Source organism: Monodelphis domestica, chromosome 4 (assembly GCF_027887165.1).
Source record: "Monodelphis domestica isolate mMonDom1 chromosome 4, mMonDom1.pri, whole genome shotgun sequence".
Lineage (NCBI taxonomy): Eukaryota > Metazoa > Chordata > Mammalia > Didelphimorphia > Didelphidae > Monodelphis > Monodelphis domestica.
This window is the reverse complement of record NC_077230.1, coordinates 409,823,116-409,846,129: the sequence shown is the minus strand read 5'-3', so window position 1 is coordinate 409,846,129 and position 23,014 is coordinate 409,823,116. Positions and strand designations below refer to the sequence as shown.

Sequence of the window (23,014 nt, the reverse complement as noted above, 5' to 3'; positions counted from 1 at the left end):
TATATCAAGGAGATAGACAATAGATATCCATAAACAAAATATTCATAGTAACACAGAAGGACCCTGCCAAAAACTAGAAATAGATGAGTGCCATTGGAGAATAGCTAAACAAAATATGATGTATGACTATAATGGAAAGTTAGAGTGCTGTTTCAGAGAGGTTGGATCTCACTTCCAGTGAGGAAAATCCCTCTAGCAATGCCCATCAGCAATGACTCTGCAATGGCCAGTATTATAGCATTGCCTGGGACCCTGAAAAGTTAAGTAATATTGCCCAGAATAACACATTCAGTATGTATCCACAGTAGAACTTGAACTCAGGTCTTCCTGACATGGAGGTTCCCTATCTATCCACTATATCATGGTGTCATTGTGCAGTAAGAAACAAATATGAAGAATTCAAAGAAACATGGGAAGTTTTGTAGGGAATGATGCTGAGTGAAGAAAGCAAAACTAAGAGAACAAAAGTTGGCCCAATGGCTATAGAAAGATAAAAGAGTAATGAATAGTGTTAGTCCTTGAGGAGGGATCAGGAAAGGTTCCTCCAATCAGTAGAGGGAAGGTGAGGAAGACAATGGCTGCATCAATTAATTTTCCTTAAATGCTTTTCTTCATTGAAAGGAAAGGTTCAGTGGGGGTGGGAGCAATTAAAAAAAGTTGAGAGATAAAATAGACTAGATAGCTAGACAGATATACATACACTCATAGATATATATAACAGTGGTATAAAATGAATGAGAGGCGAGAGGCAGGATGAGTGTGTGTACTCAGATTCAATCTGAAATATTAGTCTTTTTGAGTGGGAGAAAAAAAGGATGGTTGAATTTAAACTTCATTATTACTATTTATAATCAATAATGATCCTTAGGAGCAGCTAAGTGGTACAGTATATATAGCACCCAGCTTGGAGTCAGAAAATTTATCTTCATGAGGTCAAATCCAGCCTGACACTTTCTAGCAGTGTAACTCTAGGCAAGTCACTTACCCTCATTTATCTACAAAAAAAATAATAATGATCCTTTACATTTATACATCACCTTTCAATCGAGGATTTTCAGTACTTACATCTAATACTAACAACAAGGTGGGACTTATCACAGGATTTATCATTTCTACTTAATAGCAAATGATGGGCCAAGAAAAGAAGGAAATTAGGCATAAAGAGGTAAACAGAATACATTAGATGTAGAAAAATAATGGCTTAGTTGGATGGGCCAAAAATTGGGGGTTCCTGGCTCACTGCTGGCCTCAGGATACAACTCTGTGAAATAACAGAGAATCTGCTAAGTTGTTGTCTCTACTGCTCACAGTGGTCATTGTGAGCCACAGAGAACTGAGACCACTGATAGAGAGACTGCCTATCCCTTACCACTCTTCTGCCTTGGAAATAATCCTTATAAGTATCAATTCAAAGACCAAAGATTCAAGAAAAAAAAAAGTGATGAGAGAGTAAGAAAATGCTGACCCCTAGTGCTCTGTTTGGTCCAGCCCCTGAATATGTCACTAACTGGGAAAGGCAATGTCACACACACAGCTCCAGGAAGAAGCATGCCCTCAAGTTTCTTGCAAACCGTACCGCTGATCATTAAGTACAATGTCGGCATCTTGCTCTCGAAGCACCCGGGTGTTCACCAAATAGTCAGATCTGAAGGCCTGCTCAACATCAGACAGCTGATCTTCAACAATGTAAAGCAAGCAACACCTGCTTTCTTCCACTAAGCTCTGAAACAAGGCCTTGTTCCCATACCCTACCCCAAAGAGAGCCAGGCCAAGGCTGCTTCCCAAGGCCCCATTGCTATGAAACCATCCTGCTCCACTTCCAGAAGCCACACTGTTGGATGCTTCTGAAATAACAAGCCTTTGGCTAGTCTGTTTTGAGGGGACTATTGGGCTTCTCCCATGAAGAGTCATGAATGGAGAAGTGTGGTTGGTGGAGGTAGATGGAGTTTGGTCTTTTCTGACAGGCACAGTGCTGGTTGTGGAGCTGGTGGCACTGGGGTGGGCAGGAAACAAAGCTTTGTGGTAGGAAGGAGGCGAAGGCACCATGCTGGCACTGGTACTGGTACTGGTACTGGCACTGGTGATGCAGGGAGCACCTGGTAAAACACAGGAAGGCTGAGAAAGCAAGGCTGGAGGAGGATCAACTTGGACAGGGAGGCCACTACTGAGTTCTGAGGCTGCAGGTCTAGATCAAAAAAGAAAAAGTAATTTTAATAAAGTTTGCAAGTTAGTTAATGGGTCCATACCATACACTCTTTAGTTAAAAAAAAAAAAGACCCATCAATAACCACTTTTAAAGAGTCTACTATGTGCAGATAACTAAAGGAATGAATAAAAAATAATTTATTAAGCACATGCTACATGCTGGGCGCTAGACCTGAGACTTCACTATTATAGGGCATTCCCATAAGAGAGAACTCCTCCTCATGTAGCCTAGCTTTTCTGCAATTTGGAGTCTTGCAGTTGCCTAGGACATTGAGAGCTCGCCAAGTCACTTGTACTTGCCCACACACTTAAGATGTGTCAGACATGGGACCTGAATCTAGGTCATCCTATTTTCAGACCAGCCCTCTATCCACCATGCTATCCTCCCTCAAGCACCTAACTCAGCCCCAAGTAGCCCAGTTGTTGCAAAAGTCCTTTGCAGTTGTGATGATATACACAACAGAACTGAGCAGCTACATTTACACACCCCCAAAGCATGATAGCTGCCCCTGAATGTTGCCTCCCAGGTTTCCTTTAAGATTCATCTCCATTCCACTAGCTGCTAATACTTTCCCCTAAGTTTACCTTCCATCACTTCTGCATATGCACATGCCTAAGTAAGCTCCTGTCTGTGTCCTCCATTAGGATGTGGGCTCCTAGAGGGAAGGAACTATTTTTGTCCCATCACCAGCACTTACAATGGTGGCTGGTCCATAAGTAATTGCCTGTTGACTGAAAGAGATCTGACTTAAACAGCTGAAACAGCTCTGTCGACTGAAACAGCTCTGTTGGTAATAATGAGGGTTCAAATCTGTCTAAGACTTTTAAGTTATGCAGAGATCTTTATTTACACAATCTCATGGCATGCACCAAGCAGGCTTGATTCAACTCTCCAATTTACAGAGGAGGCTCAGCCAGTGTAAGCAAGTTGCTCAGTTATTTGGCTTGCAAGTGCCTAAAGTGAGATTTAAACCCAGGACTTCCAGACTCCAAGCCCAATACTTTCTCTACTTGGGAATGAATCACTAGCTATTGAAATGGCCACGTTAAACAGAGCCATTCAGGTGAACTTCACTTTCCTTCTCCCATTCAAAGCTCCTGTCTACAGGATAATGAACCCTCAGAAAAAAAAGCAAAGTTAATCCAAATGGAAGATCATAGATTTAGAGCTGGAAAAGACCAGCAGCTCCAACCCCATCTTTTTACAGATAAACTGAGGCCAGGGAGGATACTAGACTAATCCTAGGTCATACATAACACTAGGATCTCAGTCATGGGGGAACTTGGGTCTTCTTGACTCTTAGCAAAGGGTTCTTTTCCACTACACTTTAAGTAATAGATCCAACCCACAGTCTTTAGCTACAAGAATGGAGATGGTCATGTGGCAAACCACTGATTATCCAAAGCAAAAAGAATCTTAAAATCATATACCAGCCAGGGTCCATGGCTAGTCCCCAGCAAATCTTGGGTTCACCCAAAGCCCCCTAGAGTAGCTTCCATCCAACAGGAAGTCCCCAAGTGAAATCTAAGGTCATGGCAGGACTCCCAGACACTTACACGAGGACAGGAGTGTGGCCTCCATGCTGCTTAACTAGCCGACGGTTCCTGTAATGCCTGCCAGAGGACAGGTGCTCCAGGATGCGGTCCCTCCTTACCCTCATGGGCAGCTCACAGGATTTGCAGTAGAGAATCTCCACCACAGAGGTGCCACCAGACTCACTGTGTTCAAGCAGTTGCTGTTTTACCCCTAGGTCTGTGAACTCAGCTGCATACTCATGTAAAGTCTTCTTCTTTCGGCCCATGTTGGGGGGGGGGGGGGCAGGAGGGTCACCAATCCCCCAGGACAAAAATTAAGGTCGTCTGCCCAACTTTATCAGAGACCAAGTAACACATTCAATACCCAAGGCCCAGGAAGAGAGTTACTCAGTCAACAAAGGACACTGGACGTCCACTAGCCATGCAGAAAACTAGTACTGGGAGGGTGGGCACACTGAAAGGAGCCCCAGCCCAGGTCCTGGACTCCCAGACTAGGGATGATTGGGCCCAAGGGGCAGGGGAAAGAACTTTTCTTTGGAGCAAAACCTACCATAGAACAGGAAATCCCCCTTTAAATAAGATAGGGAAGAGGGAGCAAAATGTATGCTAGAAGAGAGCAGAATGACCTTTTTAAAAAGGAAGGGGCACTCACTGTGGAAATGAAAGTCAGTGTGGGAGTATATTTTCTCTACCTGTCTGTCTCCTCCTTCTTCTTCCCACACCAACCACACCAACCACTATCTCTTTCTCTCTCTTTTCTCCTAAGGGCACCCAATCCAAAATTGAATTGGAGAATCCTTTAAAAGGGTAGCTACTGGTATCTTTTCCCCTTTCCCCCAAGAGGAGGAAGAAGAGGGAGGGAGGGAGGGAGGGAGGGAGGAAGGAAGGAAGGAAGGGAGGGAGGAAGGGAGGGAAGTGGGAGTGAAGGGGAAAGGAAGTTAGTAGGGAGGGAGGGAAGGAAGGAAGGAAGGAAGGAAGGAAGGAAGGAAGGAAGGAAGGAAGGAAGGAAGGAAGGAAGGAAGGAAGGAAGGAAAGAAGGAAGGAAGGAAGGAAGGGAAAGGATGGGAAGTTAGGAGGGAATGAAGGAAAAAAGAGGGAAGGTGGGAAAGGTAGTAGAGAAGGGAGAAAGGAAAGAATAGCAGAGAGGGAGGAAGAAAAGGTGGATGGTGCCTAAGTGTATCAAAAAGGGGCAATCAGGTTACTTTCCTGGGGATGGTTATGCCCTGAGGAAGAGCTACACCAGAACTGGAGAAAAAAACAGGTGGGTTGTTCCTTCGGGTGGGAAAGGCTGGGGGCTCTTCCAAACGAAAATGGAAGGGGCACGGGAATGGGTTCTTTCCTAAGAGGCTAAAGCAGGGGGCAGAAATGAGGTACCTCTTTTTTGGAGTGTTACAGGAGCCACAGGGATCTCTGGAAAACGGGAAAAGATTTGGGGACCCTGTGAAAGGGGAGGTCAAGAATTCTCTCGTGGCGGGGGGAGAGGGTCAGGAGCTCTCCACTGGGGTCAGGTCTCCCTCAGGCCCTCGCTCCTCCTCAGGGGTCTCTATTTCGACCGGAGGGCTCCAAGCCCCACTGTCCCGTCTCGCTGCTCCCGGCCCAGGAGGCTCTCCAATGCCAAAGTGCTCATCCCCACGTCCCATCCCAGGTTCCCTTAGGCCTCCATGAGACTTTAAAGTCACGGCCACTCCCACCACCAACCCCAGCCAGACCCGGATCCGGAAACTGGGAGAGCGAAGGCGGGGCCAGACGCCCCACCTACTCCGGCATTTTCTTCCTTGGAGCCAACGGGAATACGGGTCGCTCGCGCATGTGCTATCCTGCTCGCCCCTCATTCTCCTGTCTCTGAGTCCAATGTTCTCTCCTTCCACCTGTTCTGTGGCTCCCCATACCTGGCTTCTCCTCTGGTCCAAGGGACAGGTCTCCCGCTTCCCTGAGCTCTTCCCTTCGTCCCTATTCCTCGTCCTTCCTCTCCTAACCTCTTGGTCCCCCACTTTCCATCCCTCTCCTCCATTTTCTTTTTCCTCGCTCTCCCGCCCTCTGTGTTTCTCCTTTCCCCACACGTGTCTCAGAGGGCCAGCCCTTCTAGTGCTCCCCTTGCTTCAGAAGCTCCCCTCCCCCCACTTCCACACGACCTACGCCCAATCTCAGCCTGAGAGAAGGGGGATCCGCTCCTAGGGTTGGTTTCCTTATGTCTTTCCGGACACTGTGGTGCAACCTCGACTGGATGATGGGCACCGGGGGTAGTAGTTCCGAGGCTTCTCGGGAAACACATGCGATAGAGGGTGATTGGAAACTTCCACGTATGTAAGACAATGACTAGAAATTGTTAAGAAGCTTAAAACATTCCTATGCTCAGAGTTTCTGAGAACATAGCCTTTGGGGTAGGGAATATAGATCCCTCAAAATTATACCCATTCTAAACCAACAGATCTGTGATCTCCGATTTGCTTATTCTCCCCAACAAAGTAGATTGATTATTCCCCACCCATGCCTTCCCATCCTGTAAAGGTTCTGTCCAGGTCCTCCCACAAGTTCATTGTAAGCAAACCTTCCAAAACCCTATATTTGGGGTCAGAATCATCAATTTTGCCATTGAGGTGAATTCCCAATGAGGACACTACCTTTGCCAATAGAAATAAAAAAAAAATTGTCATGCATATTATAGTCATAGAGTTGCCTTGGTTTCCTCTTTTCTAGAATGAAGGAGTTAGATAAGATAGCCTTCTAGAAACTAGGATCTTCTGAAATGAAGTCTGGTCAGCACAGATGAACAGATGTTCATTTTAAGCAGTTTATCAAGGGTTTCTTAAACCTTTACTATATACCAGACCCTACACTAAACACTGGGAAGGACACAAAGACAAAAACCATCCCCACTCTCCAGGAGCTTCTCTTTGTATGAGGCAGACAACTTGTAAATAAATAAGTAGTAGGGGGGAGGGAAGCTAGATGGCTCAGTGGAATGAGTGCCAGTCTTGGAGAGATGAGGTCCTAGGTTCAAATGCCTCTGATATTTCCTAGCTGTGTGATCCTGGGCTTAGCCCTCATTGCCTAGCCCTTATTGCTCTTCTGCCTTGGAACCAATGTATAGTGTTGATTTGAAGATGGAAGGTAAGAACTTAAAATAAATAGGTACTGGCCAATGAAGTACAAATACGCTTTGCCTGCTATCAACACATATGGGTGCTTGGGATGCTGCTTTTGGTTGTATGTGAGGATTTGTGATAAAAGGAAGTGGCCTTCCATATAGTATATACAGGTGTTCTGTGTTCTGTGATTATTTCCTGTTTTTGTAGTCTATGATGATAAAAAGATACCTTTTAATTGACTGTTTAGCCAGAACTAAGCATGCATATAAAAGGCACACACTGGCCAGATTAGGCTTTTTTTTTTTTTACTCCTAGTGGTAATGGAGAAGGATGTTCACTGAGTCTCTGGATGGAGAACATCCTTAGACCCTTATCTTCCCACATTGGCCTCTATGAGGCCTTAAACATATGATACTGTTTTCTGTCCCTATTGTGTTTCTCTCCTGCTTTTAAGAGAATGAGTTTAGGAGAGGAAATGACTGAGGCTATGACACTGAGCTTCAAAGGGTTGGAAGAACCACTAGAGACCCTGGAACTAGAATCCATGGCAGAGTTAGGAAGCAACCAAGCTGGAGTATAGGGGATATTCAGGGAGGACTAGCACTTCTCAGGATTGTTTGTCCATCTTTGGAGTCCACCCAACTCTCACCTGAGACTCTGTAGCATCCCAGGTATATTCTCATCTTGAAAGTATTATTGATGTATTGATATTGAAACCTATTTGCTCATGTACCAGACTCATGGTCATGTTACTTCTTGATTATTGTACTTACAAATCTTCAGTCCAAAGGTCAGAAGAATTCCTGGGCAGGACATTAACTGCCACAGGGTACTAACTACATCCTTGTTAGACCACATTCCATACCAAGTCACATTTTTGATTAGCTACCTCCCACTGTTCTTCAATAAAAGTTTGGGAACACGTGCAGATCGCTCTCTCTCCCCTTTACCCATTTCCCCTCAGTTTCCATTCTCCTCAGGTGTCCACCCACAAAAATAATTTGTAGCTGCAGGCAGCTACAGGCTCCAAGAAGCTGTAGCATGTACAGCAGCTACACTCTGGTAAAACCTTCTTGGCAGATGGTCTAAGCCAGGTTGAGGGTAACTGATGGGCCTCAAACTCATGGATGAATCAGGGGGATGTCTATTCATGGATGAGATTTTTCCAAGAGCCACGAAGAGGGCCTGAAGCAGGAGTGTAGAGTTTAGAGCTTGGTCAGAAGGTCATTCACTGCATCCTGGGCCATCACTAGTCATCTTGACTTTTGTCTTGACCTAGAATTGGATGGCTCTGGAAGAGAAGGTGAGACTGTTGACTTTGTGCAACTCTGCCTTGCTAAAATCCAATTCACTTGTGAGTTGAGACATCAACCTGTGATGAAGTTGGTCTTCTGAAACAACAATGTTGACCAAAACAAATGAACTAGTACTAGTGTTCCTTGACCTTCCTGGCAGTTGACTGACCTAGAAGATGCCATTCTGTGTAAACAAAGTATCCCTTCCATTAACTAGGCTATACTCTGACATGGCCTTGGTAGAGTAAATGCTTTGTGACAACTGCTTTTAAATTTGTGCCCAGGGGCAGCAAGGTGGTTCATTAGATTGAGAACCAGGATTGCAGTTCAGAGGAGCTGGGTTCAAGTTTGGCCCCAGACAATTCCTAGTTGTGTGACCCTGGGCAAGTCACATAAAATCCATTGCCTATCCTTTACTACTCTTCTGCCTTGGAACCAATACCTAGTATCGATTCTAAGGCAACAGGTAAGGGTTTAGAAAAAATTAATCCCATTCCCAGGAATGTGTTTAGAATTCTTTTCTTGCAATATCTTCTTAATGACTATCCCTACCTAAAAGTTAAGTGGTACGAATTGCTTATTTATGATATCAAGGAACTATCAATTGATTAAATGGTACTGAGGAGATACTTATGGGAACTAGCAAATCATACCAGAGTAGTCATTGCTGGTAATTGGTTTTAGGGAGAATATACAAGAATAGGAAACAGCTAGGTGGCTCAGTGGATAATGAGCCAGGCCTGGAATTGGGAGGGAGGACCGAAGTTCAAATCTGGCCTCAAATACTTCTTAACTGTGTAACCCTGGACAAGTTCCAAGTAATATTATACTGATGTGCATTTTTTTCCCACAAAATTATTCCCCTAATGCCTTGTCATGACATAATCATTAGTGTTCCTTTTCTTTATCATTTGTCAATGTTTGCAATGTAACTGCTATTTTCCAATGGTCAGAAGGAACAAAAGCCATGATATTAATTTTCACAAGGTAATATTAACAACATTGTCCCTATCAATAAACGTTTCTTCTAATGTTTCTTTGCCTTTTTTTTTAATCATTGTTGTCAATCTATCTACAGTTTTTTGGTTTTGGTTTAACTTCTCATTCATTTCATTTGAATTCTTCATATTCATCCTTTATTATAGTGCAATAATATTCCAATACAGTCATGTAACACAGTTTAGTCAACCATTCTTCAACTGTGTGGCACACAGTTTGTTTCTAGTTGTGTGTGTGTGTGTGTGTGTGTGTGTGTGTGTGTTTAACTGGGACAAAGAGTACTTTTAAAAATTATTTTTAAATTTTTATTAACATGAAAAACACTTCCATATTGGTCATTATTGTAAGAGCACACTCATACAAAACCAAAGTCTCAAAAGAAAACCATAAATACATTGATGTGAAAGATAGTATGCTGATAAAGAGTACTTCTAAGACTACTTCTGTCCAGTGAAGTTTTTTTTTTTCCTCCTCTCAATGATTTCTCTAAGGCATAAACAAAGTTGTAGGGTAGGATCTCTGGCTTAAAGGGGATAAGGAATTTTTATAATCATATTACAGGGCAGCTAAAATCACCCAAAGTAAAAAAAAGTCTGAAGCTTGAAGAATCTCAAATGGGATTTGAATTTTTTTTTTAGTCTGTGTTTTTCTTTCACATGACTAATATGAGAATGTGTACATGTGTAACCTCAAATTGCTTACCATCCTGCAAGTGTGTGGGATGGAATAGAGGAATGGAGAGAGAGAATTTGGAACTCAACATTTTTAAAAATTAATAATGTTAAAATGTTTTTACATGCAACTAGGGAAATATACTATTTTTAAAAAGAAATTCTAAAATATAAAAATAAGACTCAATATGCTATCAAAAAATAAAAAAAGAAACTGTACTCCTAAGAATCAGACCCTCAAAATTCTACACTGCCTTTCCTCCATCTTTCATATACACTAAAACTACTCGTTGCCCACATCATGACTAAAACTACTCGTTGCCCACATCATGACCTATGGTCCTTGGCCCATACCTGTTCTGCTCCATTTCTCCTACACTGGGTTCTCTTGAAACAGAGAATGGCATAGAAAAAAGTGTTGGACTTGGAGTTAAGAATCTTGGTGATGACATTTATTGTAAAATAATTTGCAATTTACACACTACTCTGAGTTTTCAGTTTTGCTATTCACAAAATGAGTATCATAATTTTTTTTATTACCTACCTCATGGAATTGTTCATTGTAGGGGCAGTGCTTTAGAAATTGTGAAGTGCTTTAGAAATGAGTTATTATTATCTACTTGCTGCCATAACCAGCCTGAATAAGAATCCTTTTTTATGTTAAAGTTAACAAATAGTCATCTAGCTTGAAGACCTCCAGGAATGGGGAGCTTACTACCACAATTCTATTTTTGTTCATCTCTAATTGTTAGGAAGATGTTCTTGACATCAAATTTAAATCTGCCTTATTGCAACTTCCTTTCATTGCTCCTAATTCTGTCCTTCTGGTCCAGACAGAACAACCCTAATCCCTCCTTCTACAAGAAAGCCCCTCAAGAAAATTTGAAGACAGTGTATTGAGCCTTCTCCAGGCCAGACATTCCCAGTTCCTTTATCAGATCTTTGAAAGGAGTGAACTTGAGCCAGCTGCATTCTCTAGAGTCTCTCAAATTTGTGAGTGCTCATCTGACTGAACTGAACATAAAACTGCAGATGTGGTGGTGACCAGAGAAACTGCTGGCACCTCACCTTAGTTGGGCAACTAGGTGGTTCAGTGGATAGAGCATTGGACTTGGAGTCAGGAAGACTTGAGTTCTACTCTGACATCAGCCACCAGGCAAACCACTTCAGTATCTTTGCCAAGAAAACCCCAAAAGGGGTCATGAAGAGTCTGATACAACTGGTTTGCCTCAGTTTCCTCATCTGTAAAATGAGCTGGAGAAGGAAATAGCAAACCATTCCAGTATCTTTGCCAAGAAAACTCCAAAAGAGGTCATAAAGAGTCAGACAGGACTTGAAACGAGCCTGAAAAACAACCTTTGTTCAGTTCTTACCTCTGCTAGACATTCCTTAACCGTCTCTCATTACCTTCAATGAGCCTTTCAAATATCTCCCCTCTTTTCTTATACTCCCATGCCCTGTATTTGCAATCAATGGCATAATCTCCTGTTCCATTTCATTGGAAATTGAAGTCATTTAGTGGAGTTCCCTCAATTCCCCTCCTATATTCATCCAAACTTCATCATCCACTCTCTCATCATAGTAGCTTTTCCCCTTCTCTACCTCCCAGGAATTCCCAAGTCCAGGCCAAACAATCCCTTTTGTAATGAGCTGTTAGTGCATAAAATGCTGAACTTGGAATCAGAAAGACCCAAGTTCAAATCCTGTCTCAGATGCTTACCCTCTGTAGGACCTTGGACAAATCATGGGATCATAGATTTAGAGATGGACAGGACCTCTGAGGTCATCAAATTCAACTTCTACAAAGCTTCACTGCTTCCACTAACCCAGCAATGGTGAAGGTTTTCAAGTTTGTGTGCCCAGAGGACAACTTCAGTCTGTCTGTGAGCTCCCCCACATTACCTGAGAGAGTGGAGGGAGGAAGTGCTTTGTGCTGGCAGCTGGGCATGCAAAAAATATTCTGGGGTGCTGGGAAGAGGGGGAACAGAGCAGCTTCCTCATGCAGGGGCAGGCATGTATGCCAATACTTGGCCAGCGCTGCACTAACGTATCAGAACCTCAGTTTCCTAACCTGTAAAATTGGAGTAATAGTACAACTTAGCTTCTAGGATTATTATAAAAATCAAACTAAATATGATATATAAAGCTCTTTGTAAACCTTAAAGCAGTATGTATATAATATATATAAAACTATAATCATATATTATATAAAACTATAATTATAAAATATTATATAAAATTATAATTATATACATATATATATAGTCAGCTGTTATTATTTTTACCATAATTCCATTCTTATCTGTTTGCTCCAGGATCATGGATTTAGCCATCATTTTCTCTCTTGTGCATCTTCTATCTCTTCTTCTCTACTAGGCTCTCTCATCCCTATCTATATATATGTGGAAGCTCCCAGTTCCCAAAACATTTTATCTAGAGCCTTCCAACCCAGCTCTGACCCATCTCCCATTTCCCCTTCACCACCAACACAATTTGAAAAACTCATCCAAAACACAAGACCTCCACTTTCTCTGATCATTCATTTGGATCATTCAAAATCATTCTCTCTTCCATCCCTTGAGATTGGCTTCTTTTCCCCTCCACCCCTGTAATTAATCCGCTTTCTCAAATATTTGAAGGCAGCTATCACTCATTACAGAATTATAATGCCACAGAATGTTAGAAATGGAAGAGGACCTTAGAAATCATCTAACCCAAACTGATTTGACAGAAGAAAATGAGGCTTAAAGAGACTCGCCCACCTAGTAAATGGCTGTGGAGCCAGAAACAGATCCTGTGCCCTTTCACTGAATTGCCATTTTTATCCTAGAATGCATAAAATCTTCATAATGGTAAGGTTGGCCATGCCTGGGGTTCCTATGGAAACAACTGTGATGACATCTTTCTAGCTTTTGTGTATGTCCAACAAAAGAGGCTGTATCAGTGCTTCATGTTTAAACGTAAAGAGATTTAGAAGCTGGCCTCCTTACAGGACGACTAAAAAGGAAAAAAAGAGCTATGACAGGCCTCAAGAACATTTCAATCTGAAAACACTAAGTACCACTTTTTTTTGGTGAGAAAGTACTGTTGTGAGACGGAAGAGAGCCAGACATTTTATCTATCTGCAACAAAGGAGGTTCTCTCAGAGGCAAACTTAAGGTTTATTCCTGATGTTACCTGGAAAGCTTAAAGAGCGGACGAAGAAACAGTTTGGGACTTCCAGTGCTGTTTCAAAGGGCTTCCACAACCTCTGGGATGTCTCCACCAGGAATTCAAAGACCACAAGTTTAGCATCAAGTCCACGTCTGCTCTCCAAATGCAGTCCTGGTTCCAGCAAGAACAAGGTATTGGGATAAAACTGAATTCTCATAGTTGGACACTAGCCACACATCCCCTTCACAACTCACTCATTCATTCATTTATCCTTTCAGTGGGCATGTAGTAAGTGCCTGACACTATACTATGTGCTGGGAATGCAAAGGAAAAAACACACAGACACACACAAATGAACAAAAAACCCCAAAGAGTTTCTGCTCTCAAAATGCTTACATCCTGAGGGGAGGGACCCAGAAAATATGAATTGTGTACAAAGTACAAGATAGTTTCCAAGGGGCAAAGGCACAGGCGTCTTGATAGATCTGGAAGGATCTCAGGAGAGTGTGGCATTATTAGCAGAAGACTGAAAGAAGTAGGGAATTCTGGAAGCTAAAGAGAAGAAGTTTAAAATACTCATAAGACATAGCTGCTAGGCCAGGGCCTTGACTAGATGTTGTAGAGACCTAAGGAGGACTTTTGAATAAATATATGAATGCCAGAAGGTATTTTTTTTTCATTTCTAAGTCAGGTAAAATATCCTATCTCCCCTTCCTTCCCAATTCCTGCCTTCTCCAATTATGCATCCAAAGTCAATGAAATGGGGACAGCTGAGTGGCTCAGTGGACTAGCTGGGTTCAGATTTGGCCTCAGGCATTTCCTAGCTGAGTGACCTATGGACAAGTCACTTAACCCCCATTGCCTAGCCTTTACCAATCTTCTGCCTTGGAACCAATACACAGTATTGATTCCAAGATGGAAAGTAAGGGTTAAAAAAAAAAGTCAATAGAACCAATTCCAACCCCCTCATTTTACAGATGAGTGAACTTTTAAGACCCCAAAATGTCATGTAATTTGCCCAAGATGACCAAGCTTGTAAGTGGCAAAGCAGGGTTTCTTTACCAGTCTCCCAACTCCATCAGAGGCACTTTACAGTAAAAGAGATTTTCCACTCATTTCAATGATCTCCTGCCCTTCTGACTTCTTTCCATACCAGCTCAATTGCAAGTGCCTGGGTGCCTTCCTTTGTGGCTAGCTGACCACATGGGAGAGGTTGGAGATCACAGAATGTTGACCCAGGATGTTGGCACGGTTCTAGAAGTGAGACATGGGTGAGTATTCTTTTCCTGGCAGGGAGGGTCATAGTGCAAAATGGTGGCCAAAAGCCAAAGTTCTCCTAGCCTGCAGAGAGGACAGAACGTGAAGGACTCGGGAGGTTCTAGACTTTGCCATACCTAAGCCACGATGAATCTGGAGGACGATATTCAATTCCAGCTGCCACGTTGTAGGAAGAACCTGGACAAGCTGGACAATGTGAAAGGGACCTAGAAGGGTGAAGGGTCTCAAGATCTTGCCAAATGAAGGTCTAATGAAGGAACTAGGAATATGTAGCCTGAAGAAGAGAAGATTTTGGGTTAGGATGTGATGGGTCAGGACATCTTCAAGTACATGGAAAAAAGGGATTCGTTTTCTTGTGCTTGGCCAAGACAGCAGAACCAGGAACAGTAGAAGGAAGTCACCAGGAAGTTGGATTAGGAGTGATGCCATGAAAAACTTTGTAATGGCTCCACAGAACAGTTCCAAAGTGAAATGGGCTGCATTGGGAAAGTAAGGAGTTCTCCTTCCCTAGAGTTCTTAAAGAAGAGTCTGGACACCCACTTTAGGAGTCTGTTATAGAGGGGATTTCCACCCCAGCATAGGTTCATCTAAAAAGTCCTCTTCGGGTCTGAGATGTGGTGATTCTGAAAACTCACTCCTATTTTAAAGATGTATTATCACGATTAAAAGCTAGGTGGTGCCATAGTGCATAGAAGGCCAGATCTGGACTCGGGAAGACTCATCTTCATGAGTTCAAATCTAACCTCAGACACTTATTAGGCAAGACACTTAATCCTGTTGGCCTCAGTTTCTACTCTTGTAAAATGAGCTGGAGAAGGAAATGGCAAAACACTCTAGTATCTTAAAAACAACAACAAAATGGAGGCACATCAAAACAACTACTTTCTTGAATCTCTGCAGGAATGCCATCATGATTTCAGTTGTTGAACAACACATTTTTTTAATTATTTAATTATTTTAATTTATTTTAACAAATTGTTTTTTTTTAAAAAAGAAAGAAATCAGGATCAAACCAGTCCTTGGTAGCCTTTTACCCATTGTTTTAATTTACATCCCTGATGTTGTGTTTATTGTCTTCCTGGCTCTGTTTCCATCACCAGCACCCATTTTTACAAGTTGCCTTATATTTCTCTAAATTCCTCATATTTTTTACTGTATCTTCCATAGGGGCTAGAGAACTGGAGTTGCTAGCCAGGCAGGAAGAGACCCAAGTTCAAGTACTACTTCTAACATTTTGGCTGTGTAACAATAAGCAAAGCCCTGAACCTCTCATTACTCTAGGTAACTCTAAGACTGTGAGTTACAGATAAATCACTGATCTGCATTAATGGAAGATGTTTCCTCATCCAGGAGTTCTCTATACCAGTTGGCATCACAGGTCCAGCTCCCACCCCTATTCCTACTTTTGCAGTCATAGAGCACAATTTATTTTATCATTCCCCAGTTGACGTCCCTCCATCCACTTTTGTTTCCAATTCTTCACAGTGACAAAATGTACTGCTAAGAATGTTTTGTTCTCTATGGAATTTTTTCCTCTGCTCTTGACCTCTTAGAGATATATGCCTGGCAGGGGGATTATTGGATCAGATCTGAAAGTTTTTTGTTTGTTTTTAAACCCTTATCTTTGGTCTTGGAATTGATACTAAGTTCTAAAGCAAAAGAACAGTTAGGACTAGGTCCTTGGGGTTAAGTGACTTGCCCAGTGAGGCAGTTAGTTGGCACAGTGGATAGAGAGCCAGACCTGGAGATGGGTGAACAGTCAAGAGGTATAGATGGGTTTAGGAGTCTTAGGCTGGATGAAGAGGCATGGAAAGAAGTTAGGAGAGGAAAATCATCCTATTGTGGAAATCCTCCCCATCTTTGACTTTGGCTTTTTTTTTTTTTAATCCCCAAAGACATAACGAGGAGCCCTGGATGGAAATTTATTTTTGTAAAAGAAAAAACAAAAAAAATTGAGTTCCAAGTTCTCTCCCTCCCTTCTTCTTTACCTCCTCCCTGAAAACAAGCAATTTGATATAGATTATACATGTGAGGTCATGCGAAACATATTTCCATATTAGCCACATTGCAAAAGAAAACACGGACCAGAGCAACAATAATCCAAGAAAAATAAGAAAAGTTAAAAGGTTTGCTTTGATCTGCATTCAAACTCCATGAGTTCTCTCTCTGGAGATGGATAGCATTGTTCACCATGAGTCCTTTGGAGTTGTCTTGGATCATTGTGTTGCTGAGAATAACCAAGTCAGACACAGTTGATCATCATATAATACTGAGGTTACTGTATACATTTATGATACTCTGGTTCTGCTCACTTCATTTTGCATCTGTTCACCCAAATCAGGAAAAAGCTTTTAACAATGAGAGCAACCCCCAAATGAAACAGACTACCTCAAGAAGTCTAGTAGGTTTTCCCTCAACTAAAGGCTGGACAATTGGTTTGGGATGGATTATTTATTCAGAGTCTGAGTTGGACTCTATGACCTCTGAGATTGTTCCCCACCAAGAGATTCTCTGATTCCAAGACTGAGTTATGAGAAGTTTAACCTAAAGGTTTTGCCTGTAAGGGTTAAGATCAGCCACAATTTGCCATGGGAGATTAAGAAACCCAACCTCAACCTGTTTAGGAGCTTAGTAAATGGATTCATTGTTCTGGCTTCAGAAAATTTTAATCTTTAAATTCCCAGGTTGGGAAGTTGTAAATCCAGGATTGTTTTTCTTAATTAGTCCAAAATAACAAAATCTGACAATTGAAGGATTATCTCAGAAGTGGTCTAGTCCATACCAAACCTGAGTAGGAAGCCCCTCAACAATCTCTTTGATAACTGGCCATCCACCACCCTCTGCTTGGGGTGGATCTCTAGAAGAAGAACCATAGATTTAGAACTAGAAAGGAATCTCAGACATCCAGGGAATTTGTACCAGAGGAAGTTTATTCAAATTTTGAGTTGCTCTAGTTGTTAAGAAGGGTTGCCTTCTTTGGATTGGATTGGTTGGATTGAGAACCAGGCCTAGAAATGGGAGGTCCTGGGTTCAAATTTGACCTCAGACACTTCCCAGCAGTGTGACTCTGGGCAAGTCACTTAACCTTCACTGCCTATCCTCTGCCCAGCTGCATGCATGCATTCATGCTTTGGGATCCCAAGAGAATGCAGCTATAGACTACTACTCTCTCTCAGGATTGTATGGGTAAGCCTATGGCTTCTAACGCTATAATTGCTGAGCCCCCATGTGTGTTCTCTTTATTATCAATCAGTTGAGTTCTATTCACTTTTAGAAAAGGAATTTACCGAAAAGATGTGGATGGAACAAAGCACTGGTCTTGGCTACTTCTAGGCTAAGCCATTTTTTTTCCTGCTCTGTCATTTCTTCAGATTTTAAAATGAGCAGAAAGTCACTCCCTGGCCATGTCCATTACAAGGCAATTAAAAAATGAAAAGCACCAGGATGTTCCTCACTCTCTCTCACTGAGGGGCCAGAGCCCCTCTCTTCTGAGCTCAGTGAGATTCAGGTACTACCACAAAGTGGCTCTCACTGCAAAGCAAGAGTGGGGCAGGTGAAAAACGTCCGAACTGAGCCCCCTCTTTAAATGGAAGTTTTGTAGTTCATGGCTCCACTTTCTGATGAGAAGGGGAAAGGGCAGTGATGGCATGGAGTGCCAAGGCTGATGGGATCTTTTAGGATAAGGATAATTCTCAATCATAAGCTTTCTGGGTCAGGAAAGTCCCAAAGTCCAGTCAGGTGAAAAATAAGGAGACGTCTGAGTTGTATCCCCCTCCTAAGACAGAAATTTGGAGCTCATGAATAAGTCATTTTACACCCTGAAAACTATGATTTAAAAAAAAAAAGCTAAATAGTGGATTTTTAAAAATCACAAATGAGAGAAAAAGGGGGAAAAATCACAAATGAAGACTTCCCACATTTATTAGACTCAGAGGGCAAAGATCAAATGAATCCACTGATCACTCCCTAAAAAGAATCCTCAAAGTAAACGTCCTGAGAACGTAATACCCCAAATTCAGAGCCTTTATGTCAAAAGAAAAATGCTGTAAGCATTCAGAAAGGAGTCATGCAAGTGGCAAGAATAAAAGACAAGATCATACAATATCTGGCAGCTTCTACAAAAATGACAGGAGACTTGGGAATACAATATTGCAAAAATATAGGCTTACCTGGCACAGCTGAATATAAACCTATAGAGGTTCTTTAGTAGAACAGAGTACTTTTTAAAAAAACCTTTACTTTCCATCTTAGAACCAAACTCTGTATTGGTTCCCAGGCAGAAGAGCAGCAAGGGGTAGGCAATGGGGGTTAAGTGACTTGCCCAGGGTCACATAGCTAGGAAGTGTCTAAAGTTAGATTTGAACCCAGTGTCTCTCATCTCCAGGCCTGGCACTCTATCCACTAAGCCACCTAACTGCCCCCTCTTTCAAATATTTCTGGTGAAAAGACCAGAGCTAAGGAGGAATTCTGGGGGGGGAAAAACACATAAAAAGATAAATATATTTAAGCATTTGTTAGGAATGAGCAATAATATAATGTAGGCTAATATAGAGCAGCTGGGAGGTGCAGTGGATAAAGTGCCTTCAGTTATGAAGACATCTTCATCAGATACTTACTAGCTGTGTGACCCTGGGTGAGTCCCTTAACCCTATTTGCCCCGGTTTCTTCATCTGTAAAAGGAGCTGGAGAAGGAAATGGCAAATCATTTCAGGATCTTTACCAAGAAAACCCCAAATAGGTCAGGGTTAACAATGCTAATAGATGCTAATATTCTAATAAAGAAAGAAAAAACAAGTGGCCCTTTGGCCTTAATGTCTTCATATATAACTAAAAACCCTGAATATTTTCATCTCCATGAATACCTAAATGGTATTAACAGGGTTAAATGGGAGGAAAAATGGATGTGAAAAGGGAAGGGATAGTGGGAAAATTTTAACTAAATCTGAGGGTATGAATGGAGGAAAAGAATGAAAGTTAATAGCAGAAATACCAGGTTTTTTTACAAGTGTACACTAATATCAAAAGGAGAAAGAAGGGGTCATAAAGTGCAGCATCTTATAATAAAGAAGTAGATTCCGAGGGACTTATGAGAAAATGCTATCCACAGTCAGAGGAAGAACTGTGGGAGTAGAAATGCAGAAGAAAAACAACTGCTTGATCACATGAGTCGATGGGGATATGAGTGGGGATGTAGATTCTAATCAATCACTCTAGTGCAAATATCAATAATATGGAAATAGGTCTTGATCAATGACACATGTAAAACCCAGTGGAATTGTGTGTCAGCTATGGGAGGGGGGAAGGGAAAGAGCATGAATCATGTAACCATGGAAAAATATTCTAAACTAATTAAATATTTTTGCAATTGAAAATAATAGGAAGAATATATATAATTATTGGGGAAAGGGACACTTCAAGCTCCATATCCAGGGCTTCATCATTTCCCTACCTAATACCAGTTGCACAATTAACACACACAGTGAATAACAATAGCAACAAAAATTATCCAAATTAGAGCAAACCAAAAGGCAGAGAAGGCAGAAATAGGAGAATATATACCAGATACCACAAAGTGAAGGAGCTTTCCCATAGGGACAAATAGCTCAACTAAGAGAAAATCCTTGATTTCACACAAGGGAAAACTCCCACCAGTTTCTAGTGTAGCCAGCTTGGGACAAGGACATAATGAAGGTTGCTGGTTCCTCTCAAGTGTTTTGTTCAGCAATCTGAAGTAGAATTAATCTCTTCTATCTTTCCTCTCAAAGCTAGAAGCCAGAATCACCCAAAGTAACTCATAACTTAAAGAAAGTCTGAAGTTTGAAGGATCTCAAATTTGATTTGAGATTTGAAGGATTTGGGGGGGAAAAAATTGAAGTTTGAGGACTGAAGTAGGCTGAAGCTCTCCAGTTATCTCCAGCTCTGCCCTGACCCTCCTACAAGGCATTCAACCCTATTCGGAGAGAATCCCATACCAATAAGGTTTGGGACAGGAGTTTTGTTCAAATATGGATGAAGGATAATCTATGTATAACCCAGTGGAATGGCTTATCAACTCTGGGAGGGGAGAGGGAAGAGGGGAGAAAGGCGACAGAATCATGGAACCATGGAAAATTAAAAAACAAACATGGAGGAAGGAGGAGAATGGCTAATGAATGGACCTCAATTCTATCTGAAATGGACAAAGTAATATTCATCAAAAGCATATATATATATAGGCAGAGTTTGATGAAAAATTATATGAGTTCAATAGGAAAATAGTGGGGATGAGAAATAGAAAGTTAAGGAAGATAACAATGGAGAAGAAATAGTCACAATTAAAACAAACTGTGAGTCTGATGGGAAGAATTAAAAATGGAAAGAAGAAAATAATTCGAATCTAAGGGATACTTTAGAATATCTCCTAGATAATAGTGGAATGGCTAAACAAATTATATATAAACTTAATGGAAGATTATTATTCTATAAGATGTGACAAATTGATGATTTCAGAGAATCCTGGGCAGTATGAATTAAAGAAGACTAAAGGGAGAACAATTCAAACAAGGATAATGACAGATACAACCACCACCACCACGAAACAGAAAAATCAAGAAGTCTGACCAAAGTACTAAACAACCATGTCACCAAGGGACCTATGATAAAGCATATTATTACCTATATCACCAAACAGAGAAGTGGTAATGGATACAAAGTATATTTTTGGACATGGATGTTATGGATTGGTTTTACTTGACAACATTCATTTCTTATATTTGTTAAATGGAAGGGATAGGGGTATCAGTAATGACAACAAAGAGGAAAACAGAATGAATTAGGAACTGGAATCCAATAATATGTTGTTCACAAGAAGCACATTTGAAATAGAAAGACACAGAGTTAAAAAAATAAAAAAAGGAACCAGAATCCATTATGCTTCAGCTGAGGTAAAAAAGGCAGTTATCATTTCAGACAAAACAAAAATTAATCTTAAGTTTATCTCTTAAGAGAGATAATCAAGGAAAATACATTTTGCTGAAAGTTTATCAGAGACAATAATGTAATATCAGTACTAAACATATACGCACCAAACAGCATTGCATCCAAATTCTTAAAAGTCAAATGATACAGGAGGAAACAGAGGAAAACTATACTAGTGGGAGGATCTCAACTCTTTCCCCTTTCTGAGAGGTGATAAAGCTAACCACAAAATAAATTTTTAAAAGTTAAAGAGATGAATGGAATTGTAGAAAAACTAGATATGATAGACTGTGGAGTACACTGAATGGGAATAGAAAGGAGTAGATCTTTTTCTCAGATGCATGTGTCACCTTTACAAAAAACAACCATGTATTAGGGCATAAAAACCTCACAACCAAATGCAGAAAAGCAGAAATATTAAATGTACCTTTTTTAAGATCTTAATACAATAAAAATTACATTCAACAAAGGACCTTGAAAACAGTTTAATAATTAATTAGAAACTAAGCTAATCCTTAAGAATGAGTGGTTCTGGGGGCAGCTGGGTGGCTCAGTGGATTGAGAGCCAGGCCCAGAGACTGGAGGTAAGGTTTAAAAAAAATGAGTGGGTCATAGAACAAATCATAAAAACAATAATTTCATTAAAGATAATGACAACAATGAGACAACATAGCAAAATTTATGGGATGCAGTCAAAGCAATACTGATGGGAAAATGTCTATCTCTAAATGCTTTTGTTAGTTAATAAAACAAACAAAAAGTGAATTGGCATTAAGAAAACAGAAAGGGGCAGCAGGGTAGCTCAGTGGATTGAGAGCAGGCCTAGAGATGGGAGGTCCTAGGTTCAAATCGGACTCAGACACTTCCCAGCTGTGCGACCCTGGGCAAGTCACTTAACACCCATTGCTTAGCCCTTACCACTCTTCTGCCTTGGAACAAATACAATACACAGTATTGGTTCCAAGACAGAAGGTAAGGGTTTAAAAAAGAAAAAAGAAAAGAAAAAAATAAAATAGGAAAAAGTACAAATTTAAAAAACCCCAATTAAACACCAAAATAGAAATCCTAAAAATTAAAGGAGAGATTAATCAAAATTGAAAGTAAAAAACCATTGAACTAATAAATAAAACTCGGAGCTGGTTTTATAGGGGGAAAAAACAAACAATAAAATCATTGACTAACTTGCTTTAGAAAAAAGAAAGAAAATCAAATTACCTATATTAAAAATTAAAAAGGATGACTACACCACCAATGTAGATGAAATTAAAACAAAAGATCAAGGATATCAAAGGAATCCAAGAAAAAATTGTGGGGGTGTCCAGATGGCTCAGTGGATAGAAGATTAAGTCTGAAGACTAGATATTCTCAGTTCAAATAGCTATAGGACCCTGGGTAAATCACTTAACCCCCATTGCTTAGACCTTACCACTCTTCTGTCAATAGTTAGTATCAACTGCATTTTTTTTAAACCCTTAACTTCTGTCTTGGAGTCAATACTGTGTATTGGTTCCACAGCAGAAGAGTGGTAAGGGCTAGGCAATGGGGGTTAAGTGACTTGCCCAGGGTCACACAGCTGGGAAGTGTCTGAGGCCAGATTTGTACCTAGGACCTCCTGTCTCTAGGCCTGGCTCTCAATCCACTGAGCTACCCAGTTGCCCCTCCCACTTAGTATCAATTCTAAGACAGGAGGAAAGAGTTTTTTAAAAATGTGAAGGAAAGTAGCACTACAGTATGAGATTTTAAACTATATTACAAAGAAGTAATCTTCAAAACCATCCGTTATTGACAAAGGAATAAAGTAATGGATAAGTGAAAAAGATTAGGTACACAA

At 41.0% G+C, this 23,014-nt stretch overlaps 2 protein-coding genes across 10 annotated transcripts in view; one reads left to right on the top strand and one right to left on the bottom strand.

Moving 5' to 3' along the window:
* The window catches only part of LOC103093200 (myo-inositol 2-dehydrogenase-like), a 28,884-nt gene extending 23,109 nt beyond the window's left edge, over window positions 1-5,775 (bottom strand). The window contains exons 1-2 of one of the 6 annotated variants that reach the window (XM_056795964.1): window positions 3,763-5,775; window positions 1,577-2,185 (exon numbers count right to left, since the gene is read on the bottom strand). In XM_056795964.1, coding sequence (XP_056651942.1) covers window positions 1,577-2,185; window positions 3,763-4,007 — 854 coding nt within the window. In that variant the 5' untranslated portion in view covers window positions 4,008-5,775. The remainder of the gene's footprint in view (window positions 1-1,576; window positions 2,186-3,762) is intronic. The other 5 variants (XM_056795962.1, XM_056795963.1, XM_056795967.1 and 2 more) reach the window with 5 other exon arrangements.
* Window positions 5,776-12,717: 6,942 nt separating this feature from the next.
* The window catches only part of CCDC27 (coiled-coil domain containing 27), a 52,386-nt gene continuing 42,089 nt past the window's right edge, over window positions 12,718-23,014 (top strand). For 2 of the 4 annotated variants that reach the window (XM_056795956.1, XM_056795958.1), the window contains exon 1: window positions 12,719-13,139. In XM_056795956.1, the coding sequence (XP_056651934.1) occupies window positions 12,966-13,139 (174 nt within the window). In that variant the 5' untranslated portion in view covers window positions 12,719-12,965. Of the gene's footprint in view, window positions 13,140-23,014 lie in introns of all 4 variants that reach the window. The other 2 variants (XM_056795957.1, XM_056795959.1) reach the window with 2 other exon arrangements.